The sequence below is a fragment of the Oncorhynchus keta genome, chromosome 34, assembly GCF_023373465.1.
Source record: "Oncorhynchus keta strain PuntledgeMale-10-30-2019 chromosome 34, Oket_V2, whole genome shotgun sequence".
In the NCBI taxonomy this organism is placed as follows: Eukaryota; Metazoa; Chordata; class Actinopteri; order Salmoniformes; family Salmonidae; genus Oncorhynchus; species Oncorhynchus keta.
Window position 1 is genome coordinate 34,945,722 of NC_068454.1, and position 20,719 is coordinate 34,966,440.

A 20,719-nucleotide genomic window follows, 5' to 3' on the forward strand; every position below is an offset into this window, starting at 1 on the left:
TATATATATATATATATATATATAGGGCTTATATATATATATATTTAGATCAGTCATCCATTAACTCCATGGCATACAATCATATCTGACTGAAAGTCAATTTACAAGACCTTTTACTTTACAGTTCAAATAACATCGCTTCTGGGTAATTACTTTGGAAGTCTCTCCAGTGCTGGAAATGCCTTAAAACTGTGGCATGTTATCCTATCTTGACAGACACACATTATTCAGAGAAAACGTCTGATGAGAGAGGCAGAGATCGCTGGGGCTCATTTCACATCACACTGACTTTGGCAATTGAGCACTTTAACAACTCTGAATTGGAAAACTCACCTCCAATTACCACTGAGTTGTTTTTTGAAGCCTTCCTTAATGGCCCCTTGCCTCTGCTGACGGTCTCTGAATGATCTACCGGAGGAGGGAAGAGAGAGCAGTGAGGAATGGATTAGATCATTGATCTGTCATTTATATGAGAACTGGGTGACCGAAGGATATAGATGAAAAACAAACATAAAAGAAAAAGCAACATTCACTTAGGTACCATCATTGTGACAATGTAAGAATCTGACAGACTGAAAACTCTATCCTCGTGTTGACAAGATTGAAATGTTAAAGTAAATGTGTACGGTGAAAATCACACTTTTGAAGGCTGATAACTTATACACAAATAATGTTGACTCTTCCTATACTCACACTTGTGGCCAAAGCATAAATAAGACCAAAAATTATTGAAAAAAATCCCACCTCAAACTTATCTTAGACTGATAAAAAAAATGCTTGCTATTTCCACATTTATCATGACAAAACGCTGGCTCAGTGGCTGAGCTGCCCAATCAGCCTGATTTAGATATGTTTCTCCTTATAATTTCCAACATTTTGGTAAGATATTTGTGAGTCAACTTGTCTATAAGCTCCCGAGCGGCACATCAGTCTAAGGTGCAAGAGGCATCACTACAGTCCCTTGTTCGAATCCAGGCTGTATCACATCCGGCCGTGATTGGGCGGCGCACAATTGGCCCAGCGTCGTCCGGGTTTGGCCGGGGTCGGCCTTCAAGAGTAAATAAGAATTTGTTCTTAACTGACTTGCCTAGTTAAATAAAATATATATAATAATAATAATAATAATAATAATAATAATAATAATATACATGCAGCTTCTATCCTGTCATTATATGTTGCCCTAGAAGAAAAATTAACCCTTGCTCACGAGAATAATGTAATAAATCGATAGAATTAATACTTCTATCTAATTGACATTAGTATTTCTCTGTCATCTCAGCTTCTTTGATGGAGATGTTTAGGCACCGGGTGAAAATGCAACAAAAAATAATAATAATTCCACAGCAATGATTTTCTGTGCAAAATGTTCCAATGACATCGGTTTGTAAGGAACGGTTGTAAGGAACTAGAAAGTAATACTATCAGCTTTTATGATACTGATTGTGCCTAACTGCACATTCACATTCTCTGAAGATGCTGAAAGAAAGAAATCACATTTCTCCACTGTTCCATTGTCAAAATGTTAAGGCTATGTGAGAGGTTACAGACCTACAGTCAGTGTCTAGATTTCAGGTTCCATTTAACCCATCTGAACAGTAGGCTACAATAGGCCTATTTGAAGTCCCTGTCTTGTGACTGTCAAATTTGCATAGGGCCTCACAATCATCACACATAACATAGCCGGCACTGCTATCATCCTTCTGTACCACTTCACCAACTCTTTCCCAAACATGAGCTTTCAGGCCCTCCCTTCTCTTTATTTCCAACTCTCCATTTCACAGCTTTTTGCTTCCGCGGATGAAAGTTAACTTTTTCTGCCTGTTCCTAAATGTATTTGGCGATTGGCGTATAGGCTATTTGGCACACATACAGTCAGGCTCTGAAGCTTAGGCTTACACACTAATGTCAGATAGCCTAAAATAATGAAAGAAAACCCTCAATGTAGCCTATAGACATAAATTGCACAATAATTATACATTTATGGATTTTTGAAGGTATTGCTTTCTCTTCATTCAGCCCGACCCCCGATTCGGGTAGGCCCACACCATTCTGTTATTGGGGTAGGCCCACACCATTCAAACACAGAAAAGCAGCTTTTTAACATACTGTACTTAATTACAATTTTTGTGAAGAAAACATTTGGAAGGAAAAACCATTTCACTCATATTGTAATGAATTATAGCTCATATTTCATAAAAATCTGGAAACACTGGACAGCTACTTTAAATGACATTTTCCATAGTTAAAACTCTACAAGTTAAATACAGCTAATCTTTGTACCCCACGTCTTCCAAAATGGCAGAAATACATTACATTTTGAATACGTCACACAATACCTGATTGAGAGTGCAATATTGTCAAGTCAGCCAACGTCACACAGTTAGACTCCACCAAGTGACCCCGGACAGTGACCAATGAGCTGCCACGATTTAGTAGCACTGCCTTCAGTGGAGCCATGTGATTAAACTGGACTGATGACAGACAGCCAATGAAGCCCTTAGATCCTGCCCGCATCACTTCCTCATCCACAGCATCCACTCCTGTAAACAATAAGTAAGGTAATCACTTATTTGTCGATTCATCTGGATGTTCATAAAACATTCAAACATCCACGACTGTCACCATTACAACAGCATCCAACTTTGAATAATAGTAATATAATATATGCCATTTAACAGACACTTCTATCAAAAGTGACGTACAGTCATGCATGCAAACATTTGACTAATGGGCATGTTGTATAGTATCCCTTATAACAATCTCTCTTTGTCAATGTGAGATATGACCCATTGAGCAGGCTCTCTTGAGACTGTATGAAAATTGTCCCTGCTTGTCGTGTTCAACGGGAGAGTCTGTAATTGCATAGGAAATGTATGCAAATGCAATTAGAGTTCCACCATACGTTTATTTAAAGATTCCTCGTCATTTGCAGGAAAGTAATCAATAACGACTGCCACATATGCAGCTAGCATCATGGCTGCTTAAAGCACTTGAATATCACTCATCAGCAATAGGAGAGCTGAGATGCAATTTACGGTTTTGATTTGTGTTAAGGACAAGAGTAGATGGGAATTTAAGATACAACAGAGATGGGAGTGTGCCTGTCATTCCATTACAGATGTACTATTGTCTTCTTCCTATACAGTACTTTCTATAGTTAAATAATGGAGCTAATCAGACTGGGTGAACATTCAACAGCATCTACCATTTAAAATAATATTCTAATCTATAATTACCAGCATACTTCTCATGGGGGACACATTTATTGTAGAGGAAGTAGTTGGCCCCAAAAAGTTGTACAATGATCATCGCCACAATGGTCTATCATTGATTTTTGTTTGTGGCGCTGCAGCATTCATTTTGACTTAATAGATCCCTGGGAGACATAACCCAGCCAAGAAGGTAAATGTCTTTCCTTTGGTCCTTTAGAGAACAAGTGGATGCTGTTGTGATGTGCTGAAGTCATATGAATACAATGTGGCTGAGAGTGAGAAACAGCATACCTTAGAGGGAATGTTATGTCCTATATAGTAAAAGCCCTGATTTGGCATACATAAAGGAGATTTGATTTGGCATACATAAAGGAGATTTGATTTGGTCTGTTTAACTCTACTCTCATGATTTTTCTTGAGTTTGATGAAAAAGTTGGAAATACAGCAATTACCATTAGAATGATTAAGGCTTACAGGCCTATGTTGAATAGGTTTTTGTTGACCGACTCTAAATATCTTAGACATTGCCAATGACCAATGTCCAACAAATAATGTTACTCCTAAAATCTCTATATAAAATGTATTCATCCGTGGGGATCTGTGGTACCTTAATGATAAGATGAATACATTTGTTTTGAAATGCAAATTGTGTTGCCAATTAGCATAGATTTGCTAGTTCCCCAAGCTATTGAGAATCTTTGTTAGACAAATTAGGCTTGATTTACATAAGAGTTCCATTTAGCTTCTGACTAATGCTCAAAGTGATAAGCTTGAGTGCAATACTCCCAAGATTTGCTGTGCGTGCAACATGTGAGATTGATTATTAGACAGATACAATGTCTTGGTGGGGTGATGATCATCTGTTTGTCAGTCCTACAGCAGATGCGAGAAGTGATTAAGATATTTGACCAAATCTCATTTGTAGAATGCCTATATCACATGTGATATCACTGACATGTCTCTTCTATCTCTTCCAGCTTACAAGCTTTGCTTTTATTGCAGACGGATTCTTCTAATCCCTGCCATCATGTCCTAGGCTGTTAATTTCCTCCATGTAGAACAAAAAAAAACATTGACAGTAGCACCCAGTCATGTTGTCATTTCAAACCACATTGACCAACAGGTCCTCATTTCTATGGTGGGCTCACCTGTGACTTTCCCCAAAGTCAGCGATTTGATGGAGATTAACTCTGCGTCTGATGACAGGCTGTACTTTAGGTTCATGTCCTTGTCAATCTAGTGGAGTGGGAGAGGGAAAAAGGACAAGGAGGCGCGAAGAACACATTCAACCACACAGTATACTTGGTTAATACAAACATTGGCTAGTGTTAGCTACCGTAAAAACATTTTTCCCAACAAGGTATTTGCTCATGGTGACCAAGTACAGTGTAGTTCCTCTCTCTGCTCACGTCCTCTTTTTATATAGTCCCAACTGTTTGAATACAACTTGTACACATCCTCTCTACTCCCCTGCTCCTCACTCTCTTCACTCCCCTGCTCCTCACTCTGTTCACTCCCCTGCTCCTCACTCTGTTCACTCCCCTGCTCCTCACTCTGTTCACTCCCCTGCTCCTCACTCCCCGGTTCACTCCCCTGCTCCTCACTCTGTTCACTCCCCTGCTCCTCCTCACTCCCCTGCTCCTCTCTTCACTCCCCTGCTCCTCACTCTCTTCACTCCCCCTGCTCCTCACTCCCCTCTTCACTCCCCTGCTCCTCACTCTCTTCACTCCCCTGCTCCTCACTCTCTTCACTCCCCCTCCTCCTCACTCTGTTCACTCCCCTGCTCCTCACTCTGTTCACTCCCCTGCTCCTCACTCTGTTCACTCCCCTGCTCCTCACTCTGTTCACTCCCCTGCTCCTCACTCTCTTCACTCCCCTGCTCCTCACTCTCTTCACTCCCCTGCTCCTCACTCTGTGCCTCACTCTCTTCACTCCCCTCTCTTCACTCCCCTGCTCCTCACTCCCCTCTTCACTGTTCCCCTGCTCCTCACTCTGTTCACTCCCCTGCTCCTCACTCTGTTCACTCCCTCTCTTCACTCCCCTGCTCCTCACTCTCTTCACTCCCCTGCTCCTCACTCTCTTCACTCCCCTGCTCCTCACTCTCTTCACTCCCCTGCTCCTCACTCTCTTCACTCCCCTGCTCCCCACTCTCTTCACTCCCCTGCTCCCCACTCTCTTCACTCCCCTGCTCCTCACTATCTTCACTCCCCTGCTCCTCACTCTCTTCACTCCCCTGCTCCTCACTCTCTTCACTCCCCTGCTCCTCACTCTCTTCACTCCCCTGCTCCTCACTCTCTTCACTCCCCTGCTCCTCACTCTCTTCACTCCCCTGCTCCTCACTCTCTTCACTCCCCTGCTCCTCACTCTGTTCACTCCCCTGCTCCTCACTCTATTCACTCTCCTGCTCCCCACTCTCTTCACTCCCCTGCTCCTCACTCTGTTCACTCCCCTGCTCCCCACTCTCTTCACTCCCCTGCTCCCCACTCTCTTCACTCCCCTGCTCCCCACTCTCTTCACTCCCCTGCTCCCCACTCTCTTCACTCCCCTGCTCCTCACTCTCTTCACTTCCCTGCTCCTCACTCTCTTCACTCCCCTGCTCCTCACTCTCTTCACTCCCCTGCTCCTCACTCTCTTCACTCCCCTGCTCCTCACTCTCTTCACTCCCCTGCATCTACATTTCCCTCTGACTCATGCAAATATTAACATCCCATATGTTTATACATCCCCTTCTTTCACCTGTAGGTAGACATCTTTCCCCTGACGGTGGATTCTGATACGGTGGAGGCGTCTATCTGCCAGGCTGCTGGGGCTGGGGCTGAACACATCTGGCTTCCTGTCCACATGGATACTGTACCAGATCTGGAGACTCCCTGTTGATCACAACACAAGCTGGGTTAAACTGTCAATTCAGTGGTAAGAATCCTACCTTGATAATCCTACCTTATTTATTGTAGTGAAAAATGAGTAGAGGGGTCCATACCGTTGCGTGCCAGGATGACTGCTATGTACTGCTGGCTGAAGGTGTTGACAGTGAGCAACATGGCAGGGCTTTGTGTGGTCATGAAGCTGAAAGCTATGTTCTCTCTGGCCCTGCTGCTCTCTCTGTAGTCACTGGAGGTCTTGGAGCTCCTGTTCTGCATCACAGAGAAAGGCTCCTGGAAGGTGTAGGTTACTGACGATTCTCTGTCAAATGAAACAGACACCTCTGCATGGACACAGAGAGAGAAGATGGGTTAGGTACTGCATTATATCATGGTGATAGTCCAGCACAATGTGGTCACCTTTTACTTGAGGATAGCCTCAGCCCCAGGGCCAGCAGCATTTATAATATCTGCCGTTCAGTTAATATGAAATAAGTCGCCCCCCCCCCCACTCCATGGAAGTGGGAATGAATCAAAGTGGGACTACTGTAATTCAGACCTGTGGAATATTTCAGGCGGGTCTGCTCCATGATAATGGAGGCATAGATTAGTGTGAATGTGAGAGCCGGATCCTCTCAGACAGACCAGAGACAGCAGAGCAGTCATCTCATCCTCTCCCTCTTTGATCTATTTTCCAATCTGCACTCTGAATGCCACTGATCTCAGCACCTCTACTCCAAAACTTCAAGAGCAAGTGAACATCATCAGGACTGAGGCAGCCTAAGATCTATGCTGTAGTTGAATATTTCACTAGAAAACACAAAAAAATGTAATGTTTTCACCTCTGTCCAATCAAAAACGCATCTTTTTGACCAATGGGTAAAATAATACAGTAGGTTTAATTGTATGGATACTCCTCTACGGAAACCAATGGTCCAAACCTTCTGTTTCTATCATAACCCGTGAAAGCGTTTTTGGAGTTTTTACCGTTGTAGGACGGCCAAGATTAGAATGACTAAATCAATGGAGCCCATGTGGTAAAACATGTGGAAAATACCATTGAGTCAGCGAGACTGGATGCTGTGAGAGAATTAAGGCAAACTTACAGGCTCACCATTGAACTCGTCATCTTTCTTCTCGAAACCGGAGGACATAAAACAATATAGAGATAAGACAGATATCGAATTTGAGACATGACATTTCCTATTTTAGTGTACACTTTTCATATTAATGGGAAATTCCTGTTTAAAAAATATATATTTCTCAGAAAAACAAGTATATCTCTCCTGTCATGTAAATGTTGCTTTTTGTGACCCGCGATAACAACTTTGCAGAAGACCACCACAACATGTCAAATCTTCAAAAGTCGCTGGGAGAAGTGGCACTACTCTGTCAACAGACCTCGGTGCTTATTATTGGAAGTATTAGCTTACGATTCATAACATGAAAAATCATATTTGTCTTGGTAAAATGTATTTTATAACATAAGGTGGACACCCTACTCTGAGCGATGTTAGATTTCTGTTAAAGTAACACAATATTTTGCAACAGATGGCTGTTGTGACATCTTACAGCTCTATGCTAATCAACTTCCCCTGATTGCAGCCGATTGCACTTCACTAGGGAACTTTTACACCCACGTGTTAAAAATTATACTTTACAAACAGTGCATGTTTTGTGTGTATACTTGAAGTTACATGTTGCATGTTAGAATCATAGATTCGGTGTCCAAACAGCATCAGAATGATTAGATGGAAGTACGTTACAGCTAAATTAACCCCAAGGCTTAATCTCTATAATGAAGTTACTATAAGATTGATACCTTCCTTGCAGGAGGGTCCTCCGTAAGCAGACTGGGAGCAGTCACAGACGTAGCCACTGTTCTTCTCAATGCACCTCCCTCTGTTGTGGCAGAGACTGCTGGAGCCGCTGCAGTGGCCGGGGCAGCCTGCACTTACGCCCGGGGTCATCTTAGCCCGCTCCTCCAGGTTAAAGGTCACACTGTTTATAGTCAGAGTTCTGATGCATCCCAGGAAACCACTCTGCCTGGCCGCTGTTCCCCCTGGAGGAGGGACCACAGGTAATAATGAATTAATTAACACCATGGTACCCTCCAAACTCGTCATAAAGCTTGAGACCCTGGGTCTCAACCTCGCCCTGTTTAACTGGGTCCTGGACTTTCTGACGGGCCGCCCCCAGGTGGTGAGGGTAGGAAACAACATCTCCACCCCGCTGATCCTCAACACTGGGGCCCTACAAGGGTGCGTTCTCAGCCCTCCCCTGTACTCCCTTTTCACCCACGACCGCGTGGCCATGCACGCCTCCAACTCAGTTTGCAGTTTGAGATTAAACTACAGTGGTAGGCTTGATTACCAACAACAACGAGACGGCCTACAGGGAGGAGGTGAGGGCCCACGGAGTGTGGTGTCAGGAAAACAACCTCACACTCAACGTCAACAAAACAAAGGAGATGATCGTGAACTTCAAGAAACAGCAGAGGGAGCACCCCCCTTCCACATCAACGGGACAGTAGTGGAGAAGGTGGAAAGTTTTAAGTTCCTCGGCATACACATCACGGACAAACTGAAATGGTCCACCCACACAGACAGCGTGGTGAAGAAGGCGCAACAGCGAGGCTGAAGAAATTTGGCTTGCCACCAAAAACACTCACAAACTTTTACAGATGCACAATCGAGAGCATCCTGTTGGGCTGTATCACCGCCTGGTATAGCAACTGCTCAGCCCACAACCGCAAGGCTCTCCAGAGGGTAGTGAGGTCTGCCCAATGCATCACTGGGGGCAAACTACCTGCCCTCCAAGACACCTACACCACCCGATGTCACAGGAAGGCCAAAAAGATCATCAAGGACAACAACCACCTGAGCCACTGCCTGTTCACCCCGCTATCATCCAGAAGGCGAGGTCAGAACAGGTGCATCAAAGTTGGGACCGAGAGACTGAAAAACAGCTTCTATCTCAAGGCCATCAGACTGTTAAACAGCCATCACTAACATTGAGTGGCTGCTGCCAACATACTGACTTAAATCTCTAGCCACTTTAATAATTAAAAATTGGATGTAATAAATGTATCACTAGTCACTTTAAACAATGCCACTTTATATAATGTTTACATACCCTACATTACTCATCTCATATGTATATACTCTACTCTATACCATCTACTGCATCTTGCCTATGCCGTTCAGGCCATCGCTCATCCATATATTTATATGTACATATTCTTATTCCTTCGTTTACTCTTGTGTGTATAAGGTCGTTGTTGTGAAATTGTTAGAATACTTGTTAGATATTACTGCATGGTTGCTACACTCGCATTAACATCTGCTATCCATGTGTATGTGACCAATACAATTGATTTGATTTGATTTATAACTGCTCTATGTACATATTAATCCACAGAAGGGCTGTTCACCCTATCCCTACCCACAAACAGCTGGCTGTTGAGCCGGAGGCGGAGGTGTCTGTCAGACGGGGCTTCCAGGAAGCGCAGGGGCAGCTGGTCCACGTGTAGAGAAGCCTCCTTCACGCTGCGCTCCGCTCTCAGATAGTGCCACTGCCTGTCATTCAGTGGCACGTGGGACTTAACGGCCAAGACCACTGGCCCGTTTCCCACATCAAAGGAGAACGTCACCACAGAGGGAGCTGAGAAAACAAATTGGGACACAAGCTAACAGTAAGTCAGGTTAGCATTGAATCTGAGACTCCTCTTTTATATGATACACAATTTCGTTTTATGTCGATGGCATGCAATGTGATGTATTGAGACTTAGAAGGCTTTGATGACCTGTATGGTTTTATGTAGGGCAGTGTTGACAGCTTGTCAATATTTGTAAATGCGCCTCACATTTCAGACACTGCAGTTTTTTCAGTGCTGCAAATGTCCTGTGAGAGAATGGACTCTTACAAAAGACCTAAAGAGAAGCTTTTTTCAGATGCATTTTGAGCCCAACAACTAAGTTGTCCTCCCCTTTATTAATTTTAGTACATTCACAATGCAGTTTGACCATTATTTTCTTCAGCAGTTATTTCTATATTCAGTGAGGATATTTTGATTTTATGGTTACCTTAGCAAGTGCTATTATAGGTTAATTTGACAGCTTGATATTGGAGCACTGTGTGTGTCATTATGATTACATTATGCAGTGCAGGTGTCGTGGAAGGATCAGAATTTGTTGGTAACATTTGTAAGATGTTTAATATTCATCAAATGTGTGTAAGTTACTTCTCATCAGAATGGTATTTTTGATAATACTGTGGTGAGGTTGCAGTTATCTGTTCTATGTCAAAACTAAGTTGCATGTGCCACTGAGAGGGGAGAGGTCAAAGTATCATCATGTGTAAACATTTATTTTACTCTCTACCTTTTTCTTGTGGGGAAAGAAGGGTTGCAGTGTCTGGAATCATTCTATGCTCCCTCTAATGTTGTTTCTATCTTAACCTATAGCCTCATTCTCCTCTCTGTGAGTTTGTCCAGGAGTTTGTATTTAGAGTGGATTGTATCTAAATGACAATTTGATATATGCCTGTTGATATGGAGGATTTGGTTTATGGTTCTGGGGTTTGGGAAAGGAGACACAGCTGAATGATGAATTATGTCTATGCTGTCTGACTATGTATGTCTTTGCTATTAAAGGAACTCAGTTGCATTGTAAGGGGGCTCTCAGAGAATTCACTGGGAGACACTGAATTTATCTGAGAGTCACAGGATTGTGATAGAGCTCATATAATTAAAGAAGGACTTTTATTACATTTACATTTAAGTCATTTAGCAGACGCTCTTATCCAGAGCGACTTACAAATTGGTGCATTCACCTTATGACATCCAGTGGAACAGTCACTTTACAATAGGGCATCTAAATCTTAAAGGGGGGGGGGGGGTGAGAAGGATTACTTATCCTATCCTAGGTATTCCTTAAAGAGGTGGGGTTTCAGGTGTCTCCGGAAGGTGGTGATTGACTCCGCTGTCCTGGCGTCGTGATGGAGTTTGTTCCACCATTGGGGGGCCAGAGCAGCGAACAGTTTTGACTGGGCTGAGCGGGAACTGTACTTCCTCAGTGGTAGGGAGGCGAGCAGGCCAGAGGTGGATGAACGCAGTGCCCTTGTTTGGGTGTAGGGCCTGATCAGAGCCTGGAGGTACTGAGGTGCCGTTCCCCTCACAGCTCCGTAGGCAAGCACCATGGTCTTGTAGCGGATGCGAGCTTCAACTGGAAGCCAGTGGAGAGAGCGGAGGAGCGGGGTGACGTGAGAGAACTTGGGAAGGTTGAACACCAGACGGGCTGCGGCGTTCTGGATGAGTTGTAGGGGTTTAATGGCACAGGCAGGGAGCCCAGCCAACAGCGAGTTGCAGTAATCCAGACGGGAGATGACAAGTGCCTGGATTAGGACCTGCGCCGTTTCCTGTGTGAGGCAGGGTCGTACTCTGCGGATGTTGTAGAGCATGAACCTACAGGAACGGGCCACCGCCTTGATGTTAGTTGAGAACGACAGGGTGTTGTCCAGGATCACGCCAAGGTTCTTAGCGCTCTGGGAGGAGGACACAGTGGAGTTGTCAACCGTGATGGCGAGATCATGGAACGGGCAGTCCTTCCCCGGGAGGAAGAGCAGCTCCGTCTTGCCGAGGTTCAATTAATTAATTAATAATTAAAGATGGACTTTTATAACTAACTCTGACGTGTGTGTGTGGTTTGCTCCCATGATTTGGTAAATAGAGGAAATTTCCACGACACAGGTCAGATCAGGAGTGACATGTTTCAACTGCATGTCAAATGTAGGCTACTGTAGCTGGGAAGTGCTTTCATCAGAAAATATAATCTTGATGATTTCACACTGCTGGTCTCCTCCAAATGGATTTTGGTGTGTGTGTGTGTGTGTGTGGGGGGGGCCTACAGACTCACAGCTGAGCTCTAGCCTGATGAAGTGCTTGAGGCCCAGGTTCTCCAGAAAGACTCCTGATGGGACGCTGGTCTTGAAGTAGAAGGAGATGTCAGCACTGAGCTCTGCCTGGAGGGTCGGGAAGTGCAGGTAGGATGACTCCTGGTAGAAGGACGCCGCATTCCACACAGACTCTAGAAAACAGGAAACAGAAATGTCTTCTTAGAGGAAAGTCTTGACTCACATAATAAGAATACAGAGATGAGTGAAAACGGGTTTATGTCTTGGAACTAAGTGGAGCGTTTGATCATACTCAATATTTAATCAGCATTTGGCCTGGAAAAGGATGCCCAAAAGGATGCCCTTACAAAACAGGAGAGTTCACCTACTGTCACCATAACAACGCAGTGGGCCGATTCTGTAGAGTGCCTCAGAGCCTGTTCTGTTGGTGTCTCCAATCACTATCTCACTCACTGGTAAGTGCTCTTTGTAGGAGAGGACTCCTGTGTCATTAGCCCTGCAATACAGAGAGAGAGAGAAGCCTCTTCATTTCACAACAGATAAACTAATCCATTCCTCAGTCAGCATTGCCTGGAACTTTAGAGTAAACACTATAAAGATGGGGTGATCTATCAAGGTGTGGACGGGTGCCTCAGGAGACATGCAAATGAGGTTCCCCAAATGCAAAATTGCACAGGGACACACTGGATGAGAATAAATGTAGACAACGTAATTCAAGTTAAAGATAAAGTATGTAATAAAGAATATCATGATAAGATCTGCAGTTGAAGCCTAATATGTTTTTGATAGTAATTTACACCTTCATATAAGTCATTTTTGCATTTCAGCTGTTGAATTGTGATAGAAATATCCCTGTATTCAAAGTTCTATATAAATATATATATTTTTTAGATAATAATGGTCACTAGACAAACCCAAAGGCCTGTCGAGCATATTCATTAATGAACAGCCCAGAGATACTCGAGACATATTTGCATTGTTACCATGAGTCTGTGTCGGCATCACAGTTGCAGAAGTAGTTCATGTCCATGCAGTTTTCCTCCAGGCTGCAGGAGCACTGCTGAACCCCCGGCAGGAAGCCTCCCCAGTAAGTCCGTCTCTCTCCACCCTGGTCCACCCACCAGGACAATGGGGTACCATCTACAGCAGAGCACAACATAATTCATACAAAAATAAGCAATTATAGCAATACAGTAAATGAAAAATACATGTAAATATAGGAAATATGCAACTAAGAGAAAAAGCTTTACAGTAGCTAGTTATACAGTTAGTTCAAAAGCATAACTACTGGATCAGATAGACTAGCCAGATGCTTAGACAAATTGCCAACATTTTAGCAATGAAATCCTTGGAATACACAATCTCATCCGTATTCAAATATTCCAATACCCTGCTGGCCAGTGAGACTCGGACAAATCCTATTAGAGACCAGCTAATAATCCAGGGGTTATCTCTGCAGTATGGCTATCTGCACAGTGACTGTGATTAGAGCCATTGGCATCTGTTGGCATCCCATGGCATTGTGTCAATGAACCCTCAGTGATGCCAGTCAGACAGGCAGGGCTCATTTCCTGGAGCATCTGTAAGTGGCCCTGCTACAGCCATCCGTCAGACAATATGACTCTGCATTAGAGACACTGCAGGCCTGTAGAGAGCAGCCCCTCAGCTCTCAGCAGAGCTATAGGCTACTATCAACACATCTGCATTGTGCATTGCGGATTCGTGATGTTGCATGCTAAACCTGCATACATTATATACACCCTCTCATTGAACTTAATCTGCAAGAGGTCTTGAAATAAACTGCAGTACAATATTGACAGTAACAGTGTCTCTTATGGCACAAGTGTTGCTTGCTTATTTAGTCAGAATAGGTCCCAGTGTTGGGCAAGCATTTGAAAGCATATCAATACTAGACAAATTAGTTGTTGTTTATTGTTTTGTTCTTGTGGTCATGACAAAGAATGTGCAAATGTGAATCCTTAGTATTCAAACTGCACGTTGACAGATAATGAAACGGTAATATGAAAAGAGAAGACGAGTTAAAATGACATTGTCATCGTGGATGGTAATTGGTATTTTCTTGTCATATTACAAGCTGCAGCTGTTGTCTGTGCCGAACACTACAGCCACATAATTAAACAAATGAAAATGACAATTAAACAAATTAATAACAACAATCAAACATATTAAACTAAAGGGAACCATATTCCATGAATGAGTGTAGGTTACGCATGCATGACGTTGTGGTGTCTGAGTTTACAAAAAGCCACTTTTTAATCATGTACATTTACATAATCCATGGGCCAACTTGGTCTAATAATAAACAATTAGTGAATTGCTATTCATTGAACAGCTGAGAGACATGGTGTCTATGACAGAGGGGCTGAACATCATTCATCTTCTATAGAGAATATCTGTGTTCAAGCACGACAGCCAGCAGAAACAACCTATTGATGTTACATCTGACACTGTTCATATATAGCCCATACAATAACTTTTTTATTTTCTCTTTTGGATCCACTGTGATAATGAACTTGTTTGTTTGCACGCACATGACAGCCGGGGAATCAGGGAATTCAGCACTTCATGAATGTTTCATGATTTAGACGCAAATGTGGGATGTCTGGGAGACCGTTTGCTCCCAAAGCAATTGAAGATGAATGCTCAGAGACATGCTCGGCGGTAGCCTTTGAAGTTATTGCAAGATAACGGGTGAAATGGTTGAAGATGTACTGTATATTCACACGCTCAGGTCAGAGTCAGCTTCATTCTCAGAATACTAACCATTTATATTAGGAAAAAGGTCTGTCTGGGACCATGTCTAAGTTTGACGTCATAGGATGAACAGGGTGCTATCCCAACTCACCTCTAGTGTTGAAGAGGCGGGACTTCCTGCAGCCGTACATCACTTCCTGTCGACACTGCACTGACCCCGCCACAAGGGCCATCAGTTGTTCAGGTGAGGCGCTGTAGTTGAACTTCATAACGTAGGGCTTTTGGAGAGTAGAACCCTGGACCCTGACTGGATCTGTGCTGTTGTGGGTCACCACTGTCCACACCTTGTCTTCTACAAACAACATGGAACAAAACACATGTCAAACCTTAAGACATTTTGACGTGTAACTTGCTGCACGGGCCTGAATACTCTCTGAATACACTGTAATTCGCACTCTGGATGGCACTTTTAAGTGAATTTTCTGCTGTATGCTAACACCCTTATATAAAATCCCGACCTTCAATGCAAACACTTTTGTAATTGATTTATGATTTATTTGAAAAGTATCAATCAAAGCTGACGCATTTAATGTGTTGAAACATCATAATTATATTGAAAAAAATCTGCCTTGCATTGATTAAGGCCCAAAATGTTATGGCCCCCCTAAACTGGATCTGTGCTCCACCTTGGTCACCCCATTCAACATTTTATGGACACGCTACTGCAGTAATCCACAGATTTCCTGTGGGCTCTCTAACCAAGGGTTAATAGCTTGTGAGATTAATTGAGGTGAGGACTCCAATTCATTTCCATCCCCCCATTTGATGTATTATGGGGAATTCGGTGTTTACCTTGCCTGAGAGGAAACCCTATTCCACTTTGTGATTATTCACATCCCAGTTTGTCAAGCTGAGAGTTATTTACATCTCTAATGGATTCTTTAATTGAGGTCAACCTGAGGCAGCTCCATGTAAAATGATTAGGATTTGTGGCATAAAAAAAGGAAAATATATTGTGATCCTGAGCCAGACTATCAACAGTCAGCAGCAGCCAGCCACCTCCGTAATGACTTAAATGTTGCATTAACCTCCGGAAAGGTCAGAGCTGTAAGCTCATGACAGCAAGGTGATGGATATTGTCTTGTGTGCCAGCATCCTGGCATCGAGCTCTCATTCCTTTACTCTTGTCTGTGAAAAGTCTGAGCCCTGAAGGTGAAGATATGACACAGACTTGAATCAGAGCTCTGGTATTTTTTTAATGTGCGTTCACTTTTGCGATTGTGTCATTTTGCACACTTTTGCACAAATAATGTATTATTTACAGCAGACATTTTGACAAATCTGTATTTGGAGCTATCATTGTAACCAGGGGCTGGTTCCATATCAAGTAACCCTAATGATTTTCCACTTGATAGCTTGGCTGTCAGTCATCAGTTGTGCTGTGGGCCAATGCAATGTGTCTGTAAGTGACTGAATCAGATCTTGTTTACTCTGCCTCTCCTCTGCCACGACCTCAGAGGTCTTGCGCGTTTCAGGGGAGTGCAGAGAGGTGACGACTGGGCGGTGTGCCCCCAGTGGCAGTTTACCTGTCATGTTGCAGTAGACCTGTGTCGGCCCCAGAGGTCCACTGCCATCTGGATCAACAGAGAAGAAGCCTGAGGAGCTGCCAGTCAGCCTGTAGGCCTCACATGATGCCTCATAGATGGCTACAGACAAAAACACAGATATACTGTACATAATGCTCTAAAATGGCTGACAGAAATCTCAGTGAGGAAGTTAACTAATTTAATGGGTAGCATGTACATTATTGCACAGTGGCTGGTAAACATTTAGCAATTGCACTGAGTGATCAAGCTCTAAAACACAAAGACACGCACCTTCACAAAATATTCATATAATATGTGGTATATTATTATACATAAGTGACATACTTCATACAATTTGACCTTTTAATACTAATGTTGTAGCCTCCCCTACTTTTCCCCATATTGCATATTTTAAATTGGACACATATGCATAACTTACTGTAGAAAAGGTAGCAAGCTAGACACCATTATGCATATAAAGACGATGTTCAAAGTAAGTGGCCACATTTTCATTCATGTGGTGCATATTCATGTCAAGGTACACTCCAACATGCAAGGACAACTGCATCCGCTGGCAAGTAAACAAGAAATCAGTATTCAGGAGCAGAGGGTTCTTGCACAAGGATTCTGAGCGCGCTCAGTGGTGAATATCAAAGGGGAGTCTGTGCATGTCTGGAGACGACAGATGAGAGGTGAAACTTCCATATTTTAAACTGAGGCTCTTGACATATAGCGAACAGGGTTTACCAGATTCCCAGGTAGCTATGTCAGGCAGAATACCAGGGGATTGATTACTATAAGGTCACTCTGGTATTGAACCTTTGATGTTGTTACCAACCCTTTTGAATTGCACTTTACAATGATGGAACCACAGGGATAACTGTTCTATGTGATTGTGAGATTGTGTGCTGCATTTAAATACATTATATATCCTGGTTTGGGTTGGATTGTGCAGTATCATTGAGAACAAGTTTGAGAAAAGTGTGGGAAGTGTATAGTATAATGTAGGTATATAAGTTGGAAGTCTAGATAACTCACAGTTGTGGCATGTGGCTCCAGTGTATCCTGTTCCAGAGCAGTCACAGTAGAAGGTGTTCCAGGACTGCGAACACTGCCCTCCATGTTCACAGAAGTTGGGCAGACATCTGGAGAGACAGCAGCAATATACACTATATATACAAAAGTATGTGGACACCCTTTAAAATGAGTGGATTCGGCTTTTTCAGCCACATCCGTTGCTGACAGGTGTATAAAATTGAGCACACAGCCATGCAATCTCCATAGACAAACATTGGCAGTAGAATGGCCTTACTGAAGAGCTCTGTGACTTTCAACGTGGAACAGTCATAGGATGCCACCATCCCAACAAGTCAGTTCATCAAATTTCGGCATTGCTAGAGTTGCCCCGGTCAACTGTAAGTATTGTTATTGTGAAGTGGAAACATCTAGGAGAAACAACGGCTCAGTTGTGAAGTGGTAGGCCACACAAGCTCACAAAATGGGAAAAATTGTCTGTCCTCGGTTGCAACACTCACTATCGAGTTCCAAACTACCTATGGAAGCAACTTCAGCACAATAACTGTTTGTCAGGAGCTTCTTGAAATGGGTTTCCATGGCCTAGCAACCGTACACAAGCCTAAAATCACCATGCACAATGCCAAGTGTCGTCTGGAGTTGAGTAAAGCTCGCTGCCATTGGACAGTGGAAACGTGTCCATCTGGCAGTCTGATGGATGAATCTGGGTTTGGCGGATGCCAGGAAAGCGCTACCTGCCCCAATAGCGCCAACTGTAAAGTATGGTGGAGGAGGAATAATGATGTGGGGCTGTTTTTCATGGTAAAGGCTAGGCCCCTTAGTTCCAGTGAAGGCACATCTTAATACTTCCACATACAACGATATTCTGTGCTTCAAACTTTGTTGAAACAATATGGGAAAGGCCCTTTCCTGCTTTAGCATTACAATGGAACCATGCACTAAGCGAGGTTTATACAGAAAGGGTTTGTCAAGATCGGTGTGGAAGAACTTGACTGGCCTGCATAGAGCCCTGACCTCAACTCCATTGAACACCTTTGGGATGAATTGGAACGCTATCTGCGTGCCAGGCCTAATCACCCACCATCAGTGCCGTCTTCACTAATGCTCGTGGCTGAATGGAAGCAAGTCCCTGCAGCAATGTTCCAACATCTAGTGGAAAGCCTTCCCCATATCAGTGGAGGAGGTTATAGTAGCAAAGGGGGGAATAGCTCCATATTAATGCTCATGACTTTGAAATGAGATGTTCGACGAGCAGGTGTGCACATACTTTTGATCAGGTATGTACAGTGCATTCAGAAAGTATTCATACCCCTTGACTTATTTAACAATTTGTTGTGTTACAGCCTTAATTCAAAATGTATCAAATATATTTTTTGCTTGACTATATTACTCACGATACCCCATTTCAAAGTGAAATACAGAAATATCTAATCTACATAAATATTCACACCCCTTTGCCCTTACACTCCAAATTGAGCTCAGGTGCATCTAATTTCCTTTGATCATCCTTAAAACGTCGCTACAACTTGATTGGAGTCTACCTTTGGCCCAATTCAAGAGTTTGGATATGATTTAAAAAGAAACTCACCTGTCTATATATGGTTCCACAGTTGACAGTGCATGTCAGAGTAGAAACTATACCATAAAGTTCAAGGAACTGCCCGCAGATCTCCAACATATAATTGTGATGATGTATATTTCTGGGTACGGGTATAAAACTATTTCTAGAGTGTTGAAACTTTTCAAGAGCACAGTTGTCTTCATCATTTGGGAAATTTAAAAAAATATGGAACTACCCAGACTCTGCCTAAAGCTGGCCATCTGACCAAATTGAGCAACCGGGTAAGTAGGACATTGGTCAGGGAGATGCCCAAGAACCCAATGACCACTCTGACAGAACTACAGAGTTTCTTGGCTGAGATGGGATAATCTGATAGAAGCACAGCTATCTCTACAGCATTTCACCAATCTGGGCTTCATAGGAAAGTGGCCAGGCGGAAGCCACTCCTGAGAACAAGGCACATGACAGCATGCCTGGAGATTGCAAAAAGGCACGTGAAATATTTTTTTTTGTATTTTATTAGGAGTCCCATTAGCTGTTGCAAAAGCAGCAGCTACTCTTCCTGGGATCCACACAAAACATGAAACATGACATACTGTATTACAGAACATTAACAGACAAGAACGGCGCAATGAAAGAACTACATAAATAAATGAAAATGGCACACAGCCTATATATTATTACATACACTCAAACTATCTAGGTCAAATAGGTGAGAGGCGTTGTGCCGTGTGGTGTTGCTTTATCTGTTTTTTGAAACCGGTTTGCTGTTCATTTTAGCAATATGATATGGAAGGGAGTTCCATGCAATAATGGCTCTATATAATTCTGCACGCTTTCTTGAATTTGTTCTGGATTTGGGGACTGTGAAAATACACCTGGTGGCATGTCTGATGGGGAAAGTTACTGTGTCAGAGCTGTGCGTAAGTTGACTATGCAAACCATTTGTAATGTATAGTATTTTTATTAGCCCTCTGGTTACAATGAAGAGAAAGACGTGCCATCCTGTTCTGGGCCAGCAGCAGCTTAATTAGGTTTTTCTTTGCAGCACCTGACCACATGACTGGACAATAATCAAAATAAGACAAAACTAGAGCCCGCAGGACTTTCTTTTGGAGTGTGGTGTCAAAAAAAGTAGAGAATCTCTTCATTATTGTCAGACCTCTCCCCATCTTTACAACAATTTAATCAATATGTTTTGACCATGACAGTTTAGAATCTAAGGTAATATAATTTATCCTCCTCAACTTGTTCAACAGCCACACCATTCATTACCAGATTCATCTGAGGTCTAGAGCTTAGGGAATGTATTGTACCAAATACAATGCTCTTAGTTTTAGAGATGTTCTGGACCAGTTTATTACTGGCCAACAATTCCAAAACTGACTGTACCTCCTCGTTAAGGATTTCAGTGACTTCATTAGCTACGGTTGCTGACATGTATATGGTTGAATCATCAGCATACATGGTCACACAGGATTTGTTAAATGCCAGTGGCAGGTCATTGGTAAAAATATAAAAGAGTAGAGGGCCTAGATAGCTGCCCTGTGGTACATCACACCCTACAACCCTCTGAGTTCTATTAGATAGATACTGAAGTTCTAAATCCACAATGGCAGAGGTTAAAAAGCCATAAAAAAATAAGTTCTCAACAGCAGGTTATGATCAATAATATCGACTTAACTGAAATCTAACAGTACAGCTCCCACAATCTTCTTCCTTGCAGAGCGGCCTTTCAGGTTATGTCGATATAGGACTTGTTTTTACTGTGGATATAGATACTTTTGTACATGTTTCCTCCAGCATCTTCACAAGGTCCTTTGCTGTTGTTCTGGG

The 20,719-nt window shown here is 43.0% G+C and overlaps 2 protein-coding genes across 3 annotated transcripts in view; one reads left to right on the forward strand and one right to left on the reverse strand.

Moving 5' to 3' along the window:
• Positions 1 to 20,719, forward strand: part of LOC127915103 (uncharacterized) — a 407,393-nt gene that overhangs the window by 89,990 nt on the left and 296,684 nt on the right. The window lies entirely within an intron of this gene.
• LOC118367003 (contactin-associated protein-like 5) overlaps positions 1 to 20,719 on the reverse strand; it is a 65,236-nt gene that overhangs the window by 1,722 nt on the left and 42,795 nt on the right. For both annotated transcript variants that reach the window (XM_052493736.1, XM_052493735.1), the window contains 13 exons: positions 17,326 to 17,432; positions 16,288 to 16,407; positions 14,853 to 15,053; positions 12,970 to 13,126; positions 12,355 to 12,482; positions 11,989 to 12,159; positions 9,518 to 9,736; positions 7,896 to 8,135; positions 6,193 to 6,417; positions 5,949 to 6,082; positions 4,361 to 4,448; positions 2,337 to 2,540; positions 334 to 408 (listed from right to left, as the gene is read on the reverse strand). In XM_052493736.1, coding sequence (XP_052349696.1) covers positions 334 to 408; positions 2,337 to 2,540; positions 4,361 to 4,448; positions 5,949 to 6,082; positions 6,193 to 6,417; positions 7,896 to 8,135; positions 9,518 to 9,736; positions 11,989 to 12,159; positions 12,355 to 12,482; positions 12,970 to 13,126; positions 14,853 to 15,053; positions 16,288 to 16,407; positions 17,326 to 17,432 — 2,069 coding nt within the window. The remainder of the gene's footprint in view (positions 1 to 333; positions 409 to 2,336; positions 2,541 to 4,360; positions 4,449 to 5,948; positions 6,083 to 6,192; positions 6,418 to 7,895; positions 8,136 to 9,517; positions 9,737 to 11,988; positions 12,160 to 12,354; positions 12,483 to 12,969; positions 13,127 to 14,852; positions 15,054 to 16,287; positions 16,408 to 17,325; positions 17,433 to 20,719) is intronic.